The 15,000-nt window shown below is 46.1% G+C and overlaps 2 protein-coding genes across 2 annotated transcripts; both read left to right on the forward strand.

Moving 5' to 3' along the window:
* The first annotated feature begins 41 nt into the window (after positions 1-41).
* Positions 42-2,498, forward strand: LOC139351084 (RLA class II histocompatibility antigen, DP alpha-1 chain-like). The gene is made up of 4 exons (XM_070992755.1): positions 42-259; positions 414-662; positions 1,286-1,570; positions 1,681-2,498. Exons 1-4 carry the CDS (start codon positions 178-180, stop codon positions 1,800-1,802), a joined length of 738 nt encoding a protein of 245 aa, XP_070848856.1. The 5' UTR covers positions 42-177; the 3' UTR covers positions 1,803-2,498.
* A 3,187-nt stretch (positions 2,499-5,685) lies between these two features.
* Positions 5,686-8,443, forward strand: LOC139351089 (H-2 class II histocompatibility antigen, E-S beta chain-like). Its single transcript, XM_070992766.1, has 6 exons — positions 5,686-5,786; positions 5,971-6,243; positions 6,716-6,929; positions 7,020-7,087; positions 7,478-7,591; positions 7,902-8,443. Exons 1-6 carry the CDS (start codon positions 5,732-5,734, stop codon positions 7,925-7,927), a joined length of 750 nt encoding a protein of 249 aa, XP_070848867.1. The 5' UTR covers positions 5,686-5,731; the 3' UTR covers positions 7,928-8,443.
* The last annotated feature ends 6,557 nt before the right edge of the window (positions 8,444-15,000 follow it).

The raw sequence follows: 15,000 nt of genomic DNA on the forward strand, positions 1-15,000 counted from the left end.
GTTCTGTGTGTAAGAGCTCAGCTGCTGCTGGAGTTTCTGTCAGTCCTCCTCAGACTGGTTCAGAGTCTGTGACGGGTTCAGGTCTACAGAGTCTGTGACGGGTTCAGGTCTACAGAGTCTGTGACGGGTTCAGGTCTACAGAGTTTGTGACGGGTTCAGGTCTACAGAGAGCTGCTGATGAAGATGATGAAGATGATGAAGATGATGAAGATGATGCTGGTCCTGGTGGTCTCCTGTGTCCTCTGTGTCTCAGCTGAACGTAAGTTTCTGTCTCATGATTCAAATCAAACACAGTGAACAGACAGACAGACAGACACACACACACACACACACACACACACACACACACACACACACACACACACACACACACACACACACACAGAGTCATCAGCTTCTGTCTCTGTTTTCAGCTCTTCATGAGGACCTTAATATCGTTGGCTGTTCTGACTCTGATGGAGAGGACATGTACGCTCTGGATGGTGAAGAGGTTTGGGTCGCAGACTTCATCAATAAGAAAGGAGTGGAGCCTCAGCCCAGCTTCATCGATCATATGACCTATCAGGAAGGAGCTTATGAAAATGCTGTGGCTAATCAACAGATCTGCAAACAGAACCTGAAAACTTCACGTAAAGGCAACAAGGACGTTCCTGTGGAACGAGGTGAAGACAAACTGATCCTCATTTCTTTAAATAGTTCATGTTCAAGCTTTAAACTGAGTTTCAGGAACTTGTTTGATTTGTATTCAGAATGGTTTTGGGTTTTTTTTCATTTTGTTTAGTTAAACGTCGTCATGTGTTTGTTCCTCTTCCAGCTGACTGTTTGTTTGTTGAAGTCAAATCAAACGTGGTGTTTTGTTCAGCTCTGTCGATCCGAGTCGTGTTCTCTGTCTGAAAGCAGTCTGCAGCCACGTTAGCCGCTCTGAGACTGAACACACAGCTGTTCAGGGTATTACAGCGTGTGGACGCAGGAGAGCGTCATTGGTCGAAAAATGAGCTCTGTGAGGTTGCCTGGCAACCAGCGGAAACTCCAGGAAGTTTCTTTAGTCATGGCGCTTCATCCACTGAAACAGCGAGCAGTGTGTGAGGGAGACGCTTTAATGACAGCGTTCAGGGCTCATCAGTGAGCGTCACAGGAGCTGCTGCTGCCTGTGGACAGAGAACAGCTGTTTCCACTGCTCTGGTTGGAAAATCAGCTGCGACACGTGAATGATAAGCAGTCACACTCACGATCAGGATGGAACCTCATGAACGCATCACTGTGATGTCCTCTTGTTCCTGGACAGATCCTCCCTCCAGCCCCATCATCTACCCCAGAGACGACGTGGAGCTGGGACAGAAGAACACCCTCCTCTGTCATGTGACTGGTTTCTATCCTGCTCCTGTGAAGGTCAACTGGACAAAGAACGGACAGACTGTGACCGAGGGGACCAGCATCAATGTCCCCTACCTTAACAAGGACATCACCTTCCACCAGGTGTCCAGACTGGACTTCGTCCCACAGCTGGGAGACATGTACAGCTGCACAGTGGAACATGTGGCCCTGGACCAACCGCTGACCAGAATCTGGGGTGAGAAAACTTTATTTAAACTGACTCAAAGTGCAGACAAACAGCTGAATTACTGACCGAAGCACAACAGACGAGCGTCAGTGATGTCTGTCTGTCTTTTCTGTCTCCAGACGTGGACGTGCAGCAGCCCGGTATCGGACCTGCGGTGTTTTGTGGTCTTGGTCTGACTGTCGGTCTGCTCGGTGTGGCTGCTGGAACCTTCTTCCTCATCAAAGGAAACGAGTGCAGCTGATTGGTCGGGCTGTTTAAGTTCTTTTATTTCTTTTCATGACGATGAAAATTTCTTTTTTCATGTCATAATTTTCATTGTATAAGAAGATATTTGCATTTTCTATGTTTATGTTTCTCATCACTGCGTTATTCTGCATCAGCATGTCAATCTGAGTTTTCTTCATCTTGCTTTTAAACAAAATCAATGTTTCTCATGGAGACATGACACTCCTCTGGTGATTAGAAGTGATCGGTGTATTGATCAGAAAAGTACCTTCAAGCCTCAGACGTCACAGTCATGGAGGTCTTTGAGGATGTACAGCGGTGCTTTGAGCTGAATGCTAGCATCAACATGCTAACGTGCTAACGTTTAGCACGCTCGTCATCTTAGTTGACCTCCCTGACCTCAGTGCTGAGTCCAAACAAAAGCATCATATTAAAGTTATATTGATTAATAATCATCAGTCTGACTGTGAGGACAGAGGACAGACATTTGTCCTGCGTGGAGGACTCACTGTGTTAGACTGAACCTCTTTTCTCTGTGAGCAGCGTGGACGTTCAACTGGACACCAACAAACCAACAGGCCTCCAGACCTGTAAACGATAACAACAACAACAACAACAACAACAAGAACACAGTTTAACTGGATGCTAAAATCATCTCAGCTCACTGCAGCGAATGTTGTTAATGTGAGCTTTAAAACACTGACTGACCACCAAAAATGAACTGAGGAAAGAAAGAAAGAAAGAAAGAAAGAAAGAAAGAAAGAAAGAAAGAAAGAAAGAAAGAAAGAAAGTTCCTGGGGAACAGGAGAAGACATAATTATTATGGATAGAAGAAGTCTCATGTAAAACGAGTCAGCCTGAGATTAAATGGAGGACAGACGCACTAACAGCCGCAGACACTCTGTTATTGTGAGACAGATCAGCGTTGTCTCTCAGCTCTGATTGGATAATTTTCTCATTTTCACAGCTTTGACATTTGATGTTCTAACAGCTTATGTTTTCTCAGAAAATGTTAGTGGTTTTAATGAAATGCTCTGATTTTGTGTGGTGACAATAAAGGTTTGACTTTCAAACACGGTGATGTGCTATGAGGTAATGAGAGAACAAGTCCTAAAAACATGAAAATATCTTGTTAAAAAGTGAAAAGTAGCTTTAAAAAGGAACCATAACCCTCTGTCATGGTGACTCTGTGACTATTTTCTCTGCGTACTCTGAGTCTGTAACACGATCGATATTTGATGCTTTGAAATCATGTCATTAAAGATAAATAATGTACTTTCTTGAACTAAGTAAAGATTAAACTGATGAGTCTCTGTCAGCTCTGTTCAGTCTGAACTCGTCACACAGACGGAAGGATTTCATTAATGAGCTCATTAAAACTTCTGGTTCTGGTGGAGCTGATGAGGTGATGGTGTACAGCACACTGAACAAGTGAGCGAGCTCCAGCAGCTGAACGAAAAGGCCCGAAGAAGAACAAAGTCTCACAGGGAAGGACACCTCGAGAGGAAGAGGAGGAAGAGGAAGAACACCACCAGGTCAGAATACATGGGGCAAAAGAAGGAGCTGGAGAAAGTGTGACATCAATGATTACCAGTGTGGAAGATCTGCTCATGAAGGAGTGAGGGGAGAGGGGTGAGAGGATGGATGGATGGATGGATGGATGGATGGATGGATGGATGGATGGATGGATGGATGGATGGATGGAGTGTAACTGGACCAGTGTGAGCTGCTGGGATAGAGGTGGGATGGAACTGGGGGAGTTGGGGCTCAGGGTGGGGCAGCCTCCTCTTCAAAGCCCCAAAAGGAAATCCAGTATTTCCAAAGTGAAACAGTATTTTCTTCTTTTCTTTAACACGTCATGTCAGCAGTCAGTTTTCTCATAAAGACTACCAGCATCAGGACTTTTATGGCAGCAGAGTTTTTGATATTCACTGTTTTTAATAATCTGTAGACACAGTTGTCTTTTCTTTTCTGCACCTTGTGAACTTTTATATTTTCATTTTTTGACCTCTTTGTGCCTCTGTGGCTGCTTTTTGTAAAGACTAAATCTCCCCGGTGTCAGATCAATAAAGGCCGATCTTACATGAATCCACACACACACACACACACACACACACACACACACACACACACACACACACACACACACACACACACACACACAGGAGAAGAAATGCTGTCTAACTGCTGATAAAGGAGACAGTTGCAGCAGATCTCAGGTCATCTGCACTTTGTTCCAGCTTCAAAAGGACTGAATGAACCTTCACTGGACTCAGTTTAATTCTCGTTACATTCTGGAGAACATGGCTGACGGTCTGAGGGATCTGATGGCTATAACCTGTAGAGACGGTCAGACATATCTCAGAGCATACGCTGAAGGGCCTTTGTAAACCAGCTGAAGTTCTTTGAAGTCAACTCTATGTTGAACTGGCAGCCAGTGAAGGATCTTCAGCTCAGACTCTCACTGCCGTTTGTTCTGAACTGGTCCACTGTGTGATGTGATGGTACAGAGTTTTTGGGCTTCAACATCACAAACACACAACAAAATACTTTGATTACTGAGAGTCGCAGTTACAAAGACATGGTTTAATCCAGACACATCATCTTTGGGTAGCACGGTGGCACAAGTGGTAACACTGTCGCCTCACAGCTAGAAGGTCCCCGGTTCGAATCCCACTGTGGGCACTGGTGGCGTGTCCTCCACCATGCCTTCAGTGCCTGCTGCTCGAGGAAAAAAAGGGGCCTTTCTGTGTGTTTGCATGTATTCACCATAAAAAAACCACTAAAAACATGCAAGAAGATCACCACCTGACCAATAGTGACAAAGAAGTACTGGTCCCCGGGTGCAGGCGTCAGCGTTGCCTGGCAGCCCACCGCTCCTGGTCTGCCGCGGAGGATCAAGTCAAATGCGGAAAAAAATAATTTCACGGAAAGCATGGCGTGTAGTGCAACTAACACCTTGTGTAATGTGATTAATAAAGTACGTTTCTTCTTCTTCTTCATCTTCAGAGAGCTGTATGACGTCACTGATGAAACCTAATGGAAAGCGTCTCCATGTCCACAAAGCGTCAGGAGTCTGACTCTGAGGAAATCTGGAAGTGAAAAATGTTTCTTCTTTTGTTTACATTCATTATTTTCTTATAATTACATTTCAGAAAGTTGAAAATATGGATCACTCTGTAAAGAAAGTCCAGCAAAAGTCCACAGAGGAGTTCAGAGTGGATGGAAGGATCAACAACAAATCAGACTTTGAGCTCTGGAGGCTGCTGTTCACTTCCTGTTCTCCACCAACCGCCAATCACCACCAATCAACCACCAATCACCACCAATCAACCGCCAATCACCACCAATCAACCACCAATCACCACCAATCAACCGCCAATCACCACCAATCAACCACCAATCACCACTAATCAACCACCAATCACCACCAATCAACCGCCAATCACCACCAATCAACCGCCAATCACCACCAATCAACCGCCAATCACCAGGACACCATCGTCCCAAACATTAACCACTGAGTTATTATTGTATATCACCTCTGAATATGTTCAATATGACCTCTGTGTTATTCAGAAGGTACAAACAAACCAGTGAACTGACTTCCCTTCACTGATGAGTTCACTGTTAGCAACAGTGGAAACTAAAAAAAAATATGAAGACGAGTTTCTTCAGCTTTTCAGTCAAACACTCAGTGTCTATGTTTCTTATGTTCTGTTCGCATAATGACTGAAGTTCATCAAACATCAAACTACAGAGCGGCTCCTTCATCAAACTACAGAGCGGCTCCTTCATCAAACTACAGAGCGGCTCCAGCAGCAGACTCTCTGCTGAGTCCTCTGCCTGGTAACAGGTGATGATCGGTCATGTGACCATGTCCTCTGCTTTTTAGAGCAGCTCTCAGTCAGACTGTGTCAGTGTTTGAGAAGTGAACACAAGATCATGGCTTCATCCTTCCTCAGCCTCTGCCTCCTCTTCATCAGCCTCTACACGGCAGGTACGATCAATACACTCATCAATACACTCATCAATACACTGATCACTCATCAATACACTCATCAATACTCTGATCACTGATCAATACTCTGTGCAGTCTCTGCACTTCCAGCTGAAGCTCAAACACACACTGAGAGTCAAACATGAACTCTGATTCACAAACTGATTCTTTTGTCTTTTTTCAGATGGATTTATGGAATTTGTGACGTCCCGCTGTGAGTTTAACTCCACTGATCTGAAGGACATCGAGTACATTTACTCTCACTATTACAACAAAGTGGAGTACGCCAGGTTCAGCAGCAGTGTGGGGAAGTATGTTGGATACACTGAGTATGGTATGAAGAACGCAGAACACTGGAACAATGATCCTTCAGAACTGAGCAGGAGGAAAGCCCAGAAGGAGACGTACTGCCAACACAACATTGGGATTGACTACCAGGCTGCTCTGACTAAGTCAGGTGAGTTTGTGCTCTGTGACATTGATCAATAACATCATTCTGTTATTGATCACTGTCACAGAACCAGAGTTTTGTTTCAGATCCATGAAAAGCAGTTCTGGTTTCATCACTTGTGTTTGGTGGGAAAGTCTGTCACGTTTACTTGTTATTGTCAGCGTCTTTCACTCTGAGGAAACAGATCTTCAGTCTGTCTGACGTTAAGTTAAAGACTCAGTTCAATCATACACACATTGATCGCATCACCACAGGGGAACCTGTCCATGCAGGTAGATTTGCTTTTGATTCTGAGATTCACACACACACACACACACACACACACACACACACACACACACACACACACACACAGTTCTTGTTAGAACACATTCAGAGTTGCTTTGAGTCTGAAAATGAGATTTGATGATGAGAAACTGAAAAAATGATAATGAATTATTAATGATGACATCATCAATAAGAAGACTGTCTGTTCCAGCTGAGCCCTACGTCAGGCTGCACTCTGTGACGCCCCCTGCTGGTAAACATCCGGCCATGTTGGTCTGCAGCGTCTTCGACTTCTACCCCAAACAGATCAGAGTGAGCTGGCTCAGAGACGGACGCAAAGTCACCTCTGATGTCACTTCCACTGACGAGCTGGCAGACGCTGATTGGTACTACCAGATCCACTCTCACCTGGAGTACACGCCCAGGTGAGTCCACGTCCAGGTCCAGTAGGGTCCAGGTCCAGTGTTCCCAGTACTGTGACAGGAAGTCTGATGTGTTGGTTTGTGTTGAAGCAGGTCTGGAGAGAAGATCTCGTGTGTGGTGGAGCACGCCAGCCTGAGAGAACCTCTGGTTACTGACTGGGGTAAATACCTGTCTGTCTGCTCACCTGTCCACCTGTCTGTCTGCTCACCTGCTCACCTGTCTGTCTGCTCACCTGTTAACCTGTCTGTCTGCACACCTGTTAACCTGTCTGCTCACCTGTCCACCTGTCTGTCTGCTCACCTGTCCACCTGTCTGTTTGCTCACCTGTCTGTCTGCACACCTGTCCACCTGTCTGTCTACCTGTCTGTCTGCTCACCTGTCTGTCTGCTCACCTGCCCACCTGTCTGTCTGCACACCTGTCCACCTGTCTGTCTGCTCACCTGTCCACCTGTCTGTCTGCTCTTCTGTTCACCTGTCTGTCTGCACACCTGTCCACCAGTCTACCTGTCTCTCTACCTGTCTGCTCACCTGTCTACCTGTCTGTCCTCAGACCCGTCCATGCCTGAGTCTGAGAGGAACAAGATCGCCATCGGAGCCTCAGGACTGATCCTGGGTCTGATCTTATCTCTGGCTGGATTCATCTACTACAAGAGGAAGGCTCGAGGTCAGACCAGTACACCCAGTCCAAAACCAGTTTGGACCAGTCTGGATCAGAAACAGACTTGATCACCTTCAGTTTTTAGATCTGTTGTAGATCAGTTTTGGACAGTTCCAGGTTTTGGTCTGGTTTGGACCAGTTTGTGAACCAGTTTCAGTGTTTGGACCAGTTTCAGAGCAGATTGTTGTCCAGACATCGAGACCAGAAGCCTGGTCCAGTATCAGACCAGAAGCCTGGTCCAGTATCAGACCAGTTCAAACCATGTGGTGTCTTAACTCGTTGGTGACTCTGTCCTCATGTCTTCTTTCTCATCCAGGAAGGATTCTGGTTCCCTCTAACTGATCCTGGACCTGGACCTGGACCTGGACCTGGACCTGGTCCTGGACCTGGTCCTGTAGCTGTTGCTCAGATGGAAGAACAAACAGCTGCTGCTTGAACCTGCTTCATGTGTTTTCAGCTCAGCAGACCTTCAGTGCTGCCCCCTGCTGGACGGCTGAAGTCCTGATCCTCTGATGATCTGTACTCTGACACTCAGCTGGTCTAAAGCCTGATCCAGGACTGTCCTGTCTCTGTCCTGTGCTCTGGTTCAGCATGGACAGTAAAGTTCCCTCTGTGTGTTCGGTCTGACAGTCCTGGATCAGGTTTCGTCTGGACTCTGGATCTGGACTCTGCTTCTTCTTCTTGTCATGCTTTACTGTGTGGAATCAATATTTTCAGCCACTAACTGACTCGATAGCTCTGCTCATGGAATCAATATAATCCTCTGCTTTGAATGATTTGGGAGGTTTTTGATTGTTGGATTTATATATTTTTACTGAAGTGAAACATTTTCAAACCTCAATAAACCTTCAGAAAACTGTCTGAGACTCTGGATTTATTGACCAGATGTTCATAAACAGGATGTGATCACATGAATCTTCATCAGAAGCTCCATCGTTCACTTCAACACTGATCATTTCACGTCTCTGAAGCTCGATTTTTCTGTCTGAAAGACGTTTCTGAACCATAAAACTGTGAGCTCCATTCTGCAGCTCATCGTTCTCTCAGTCCGACGTGAATTTAACCAGTTTTTTAATGTGAGGAGAGACAAGATGTTTGAGCTGAAACAGAGAAACAGAGGAACTACATTCAGTCATCGTTTATCAAATCGAATTAAAAAGAAACATTAAAGATCAATGAACCACGAACATCTCATTTCATGTGAAAGTGAGTTTCAACATGTTCAGGCAGTGAAAACAAAGTGCAGAGTGTCCAAAGGTTTCAAAATCAGGCCCAAACCTCGTTTAATACAGTGAAAATGGGCGACGCTGCTCTGAAGTGCCATGAAAACATGTTTAGTTATTTTGTGCTACAGTGGCTTTTATAAGTTTTCATGCCCTTTGAACTTTTCCACATTTTGTCACATTACAGCCACAAACATAAATATGTTTTATTGGAATTTTATGTGATTGTGATGTGAGTTTTATTTATTTATTTTTTTTTAAGAAGAAGAAGTTAAGAAGTCCTGTTAGCAGTTTGTCAGAAGCCGTGAAACACAGCAAACATGTGGAAGAAGCTGCTCTGGTCAGATGAGACCAGAACTGAACTTTTTAGCCTAATTACAAAGTGTGGAAAAAACTAACACTGCACATGACCCTGAACACACCATCCTCACTGTCAAACATGGTGGTGGCAGCATCACGCTCCGGGGCTGCTTCTCCTCAGCAGGGACAGGGAAGATGGATGGAGCCAAAGACAGGGCAGAAGAAGACCTGCTGGAGACTGCAGAGGACTTGAGACTGAGGCAGAGGTTCATCTTCCAGCAGGACAACGACTCTGAACATAAAGCCAGAGCTACGATGGAAAGGTTTAAACTCTGCATGTGTCAGAATGGCTCAAAGTCCAGACCGACATCTAAAAGAGAATCTGTGGAAACATCTGAAAACTGCCGTTCACAAACGAGCTTGAGCTGTTTTACAAAGAAGAATGGACAGACATTTAAGTCTCTACATGTACAAAGCTGGCAGAGACAAACCGCAAAAGACCTGCAGCTGTAATTACAGCAAAAGGCGGTTATTCCACAAAGTATTGACTCGGGGGGGCTGAACACTTTTGCACACCGCACTTTAAAAAATAATAATAAAAAAAATTAAATTCTGTTTAATTTTCTCTGTACTTCATGGTTGTGTGCCAGTTTGTGTTTCACATAAAATTCCAATAAAATATATTTATGTTTGTGGCTGTAATGTGACAAAATGTGGAAAAGTTCGAGGAGTGAATACTTTATTAATTTAGAAACTGGCCACAGCAAACTAAACTAACGCACTGCAAACAGGCTGCAACGTTAAGTTAAAAGGAAAGTGGAACAGACTGAAAGACGTAATGAAACACAGCTCGGTAAAACGTTCTGAACACGACACGGTGCCAAACGCTCGACAGCCTGCAGCGTGCTGAAATGTTCTACGACGACTAACAGAAAGCTAAAAGGCTTCAAAAGACACAGAGGCTCCTGAAACACAGCAGACAGGTGAGACAACAGGTGAGACAACGGGTGAGACAACAGGTGAGACAACGGGTGAGACAACAGGTGAGACAACAGAAGAGACAACAGGTGAGACAACGGGTGAGACAACAGGTGAGACAACAGAAGAGACAACGGGTGAGACAACAGAAGAGACAACAGGTGAGACAACAGGTGAGACAACGGGTGAGACAACAGAAGAGACAACGGGTGAGACAACAGGTGAGACAACGGGTGAGACAACGGGTGAGACAACAGGTGAGACAACGGGTGAGACAACAGAAGAGACAACAGGTGAGAAAACAGGTGAGACAACAGAAGAGACAACAGGTGAGACAACGGGTGAGACAACAGAAGAGACAACAGGTGAGACAACAGAAGAGACAACGGGTGAGACAACAGAAGAGACAACAGGTGAGACAACAGGTGAGACAACGGGTGAGACAACAGAAGAGACAACAGGTGAGACAACAGGTGAGACAACAGAAGAGACAACAGGTGAGACAACAGGTGAGACAACGGGTGAGACAACGGGTGAGACAACAGGTGAGACAACAGGTGAGACAACAGAAGAGACAACAGGTGAGACAACAGGTGAGACAACAGAAGAGACAACAGAAGAGACAACAGGTGAGAAAACAGGTGAGACAACGGGTGAGACAACGGGTGAGACAACAGATGAGACAACAGGTGAGACAACAGGTGAGACAACAGAAGAGACAACAGGTGAGACAACAGGTGAGACAACAGAAGAGACAACAGGTGAGACAACAGATGAGACAACAGGTGAGACAACAGGTGAGACAACAGAAGAGACAACAGGTGAGACAACAGGTGAGACAACAGAAGAGACAACAGGTGAGACAACAGAAGAGACAACAGGTGAGACAACGGGTGAGACAACGGGTGAGACAACAGAAGAGACAACAGGTGAGACAACAGGTGAGACAACGGGTGAGACAACGGGTGAGACAACAGATGAGACAACAGATGAGACAACAGGTGAGACAACAGATGAGACAACAGGTGAGACAACAGAAGAGACAACAGGTGAGACAACAGGTGAGACAACAGAAGAGACAACAGAAGAGACAACAGGTGAGAAAACGGGTGAGACAACGGGTGAGACAACGGGTGAGACAACGGGTGAGACAACGGGTGAGACAACAGGTGAGACAACGGGTGAGACAACAGGTGAGACAACAGGTGAGACAACGGGTGAGACAACAGAAGAGACAACAGGTGAGACAACAGAAGAGACAACGGGTGAGACAACAGGTGAGACAACGGGTGAGACAACAGATGAGACAACAGATGAGACAACAGGTGAGACAACAGGTGAGACAACGGGTGAGACAACGGGTGAGACAACAGAAGAGACAACAGGTGAGACAACGGGTGAGACAACAGGTGAGACAACGGGTGAGACAACAGAAGAGACAACAGGTGAGACAACAGAAGAGACAACAGGTGAGACAACAGGTGAGACAACGGGTGAGACAACAGATGAGACAACAGATGAGACAACAGGTGAGACAACAGGTGAGACAACGGGTGAGACAACGGGTGAGACAACAGGTGAGACAACAGGTGAGACAACAGAAGAGACAACAGGTGAGACAACAGATGAGACAACAGGTGAGACAACGGGTGAGACAACGGGTGAGACAACAGGTGAGACAACAGGTGAGACAACGGGTGAGACAACAGGTGAGACAACAGAAGAGACAACAGGTGAGACAACAGGTGAGACAACAGATGAGACAACAGAAGAGACAACAGGTGAGACAACAGGTGAGACAACGGGTGAGACAACAGAAGAGACAACAGGTGAGGCAACAGAAGAGACAACAGGTGAGACAACAGGTGAGACAACGGGTGAGACAACGGGTGAGACAACAGATGAGACAACAGGTGAGACAACAGAAGAGACAACAGGTGAGACAACAGAAGAGACAACAGGTGAGACAACAGGTGAGACAACAGAAGAGACAACAGAAGAGACAACAGGTGAGAAAACAGGTGAGACAACGGGTGAGACAACGGGTGAGACAACAGATGAGACAACAGGTGAGACAACAGGTGAGACAACAGAAGAGACAACAGGTGAGACAACAGGTGAGACAACAGGTGAGACAACAGAAGAGACAACAGGTGAGACAACGGGTGAGACAACAGAAGAGACAACAGGTGAGACAACAGGTGAGACAACGGGTGAGACAACGGGTGAGACAACAGATGAGACAACAGGTGAGACAACAGGTGAGACAACAGATGAGACAACAGAAGAGACAACAGGTGAGACAACAGGTGAGACAACAGAAGAGACAACAGGTGAGACAACAGGTGAGACAACAGAAGAGACAACAGGTGAGACAACAGGTGAGACAACAGAAGAGACAACAGGTGAGACAACAGAAGAGACAACAGAAGAGACAACAGGTGAGACAACAGATGAGACAACGGGTGAGACAACGGGTGAGACAACAGGTGAGACAACAGGTGAGACAACAGAAGAGACAACAGAAGAGACAACAGGTGAGACAACAGATGAGACAACGGGTGAGACAACGGGTGAGACAACAGAAGAGACAACAGAAGAGACAACAGAAGAGACAACAGAAGAGACAACAGGTGAGAAAACGGGTGAGACAACGGGTGAGACAACGGGTGAGACAACAGATGAGACAACAGGTGAGACAACAGGTGAGACAACAGGTGAGACAACAGAAGAGACAACGGGTGAGACAACGGGTGAGACAACAGGTGAGACAACGGGTGAGACAACGGGTGAGACAACGGGTGAGACAACAGATGAGACAACAGAAGAGACAACAGGTGAGACAACAGAAGAGACAACAGGTGAGACAACGGGTGAGACAACGGGTGAGACAACGGGTGAGACAACAGATGAGACAACAGGTGAGACAACAGGTGAGACAACAGGTGAGACAACAGATGAGACAACAGAAGAGACAACAGGTGAGACAACAGGTGAGACAACAGAAGAGACAACAGAAGAGACAACAGGTGAGAAAACAGGTGAGACAACGGGTGAGACAACGGGTGAGACAACAGATGAGACAACAGGTGAGACAACAGAAGAGACAACAGAAGAGACAACAGGTGAGACAACAGAAGAGACAACAGGTGAGACAACAGGTGAGACAACAGGTGAGACAACAGAAGAGACAACAGGTGAGACAACAGAAGAGACAACAGGTGAGACAACAGATGAGACAACGGGTGAGACAACGGGTGAGACAACGGGTGAGACAACAGGTGAGACAACAGAAGAGACAACAGAAGAGACAACGGGTGAGAAAACGGGTGAGACAACGGGTGAGACAACGGGTGAGACAACAGATGAGACAACAGATGAGACAACAGGTGAGACAACAGGTGAGACAACAGAAGAGACAACAGGTGAGACAACAGATGAGACAACGGGTGAGACAACGGGTGAGACAACAGGTGAGACAACGGGTGAGACAACAGGTGAGACAACAGATGAGACAACAGAAGAGACAACAGGTGAGACAACGGGTGAGACAACGGGTGAGACAACAGAAGAGACAACAGGTGAGACAACAGGTGAGACAACAGGTGAGACAACAGAAGAGACAACAGGTGAGACAACAGGTGAGACAACGGGTGAGACAACGGGTGAGACAACAGGTGAGACAACAGGTGAGACAACAGATGAGACAACAGAAGAGACAACAGGTGAGACAACAGAAGAGACAACAGGTGAGACAACAGGTGAGACAACAGAAGAGACAACAGGTGAGAAAACGGGTGAGACAACGGGTGAGACAACGGGTGAGACAACAGATGAGACAACAGGTGAGACAACAGGTGAGACAACAGAAGAGACAACAGGTGAGACAACAGAAGAGACAACAGGTGAGACAACAGGTCAGACAACAGAAGAGACAACAGGTGAGACAACAGAAGAGACAACAGAAGAGACAACAGGTGAGACAACAGATGAGACAACGGGTGAGACAACGGGTGAGACAACAGGTGAGACAACAGGTGAGACAACAGAAGAGACAACAGAAGAGACAACAGGTGAGAAAACAGGTGAGACAACGGGTGAGACAACGGGTGAGACAACAGATGAGACAACAGATGAGACAACAGATGAGACAACAGGTGAGACAACAGGTGAGACAACAGAAGAGACAACAGGTGAGACAACAGATGAGACAACGGGTGAGACAACGGGTGAGACAACAGGTGAGACAACAGGTGAGACAACAGGTGAGACAACAGGTGAGACAACAGGTGAGACAACAGGTGAGACAACAGAAGAGACAACAGAAGAGACAACAGAAGAGACAACAGGTGAGACAACAGGTGAGAAAGTGATGAAATGTTGAGAGAACAGACTGAAGTGAGACAAACATCCCATAAACCCAAAAAGAGGCTCCAACAGGCCAAAGTACTGGAAACACGTCCTCACTGACGAAAACACATAAGATCAGCCTGACCTTCATCGTTCACTGAGGAAGAGGAGAAGAGGTTTAACCACAAACGTCTTTTCATAGAATGCTAAGGCTGAATAGCCGAGTAGTATTAGGACCCAGAGATGCAGACCAGACAGAAATTGTGTAAAACCAAAGATGAATTTATTAATAAAAAGGGAAACAGAAAACACGTCAACGAGCGGATGATAAACAAACAAAAGACGCACTCAAACGGAGTGGATGAACAAAAGGAGCACCGACGAAGCCGGTATGACACGAGGAACGCGTGGAAGCGGCAGGCAGACACTGAAATAAAGAAAAACACAGCACACTTAGTGGCTTGAAAACAATTGACAATAAAAGACGATTCTCTGAGCAAGAGAGGGAGACAAAAAGACTTGTACTTACGAACCAAACGACCAGACGCCTACATGGAGTATGAA

The sequence above is a fragment of the Chaetodon trifascialis genome, chromosome 23, assembly GCF_039877785.1.
Source record: "Chaetodon trifascialis isolate fChaTrf1 chromosome 23, fChaTrf1.hap1, whole genome shotgun sequence".
Classification (NCBI taxonomy): Eukaryota; Metazoa; Chordata; class Actinopteri; order Chaetodontiformes; family Chaetodontidae; genus Chaetodon; species Chaetodon trifascialis.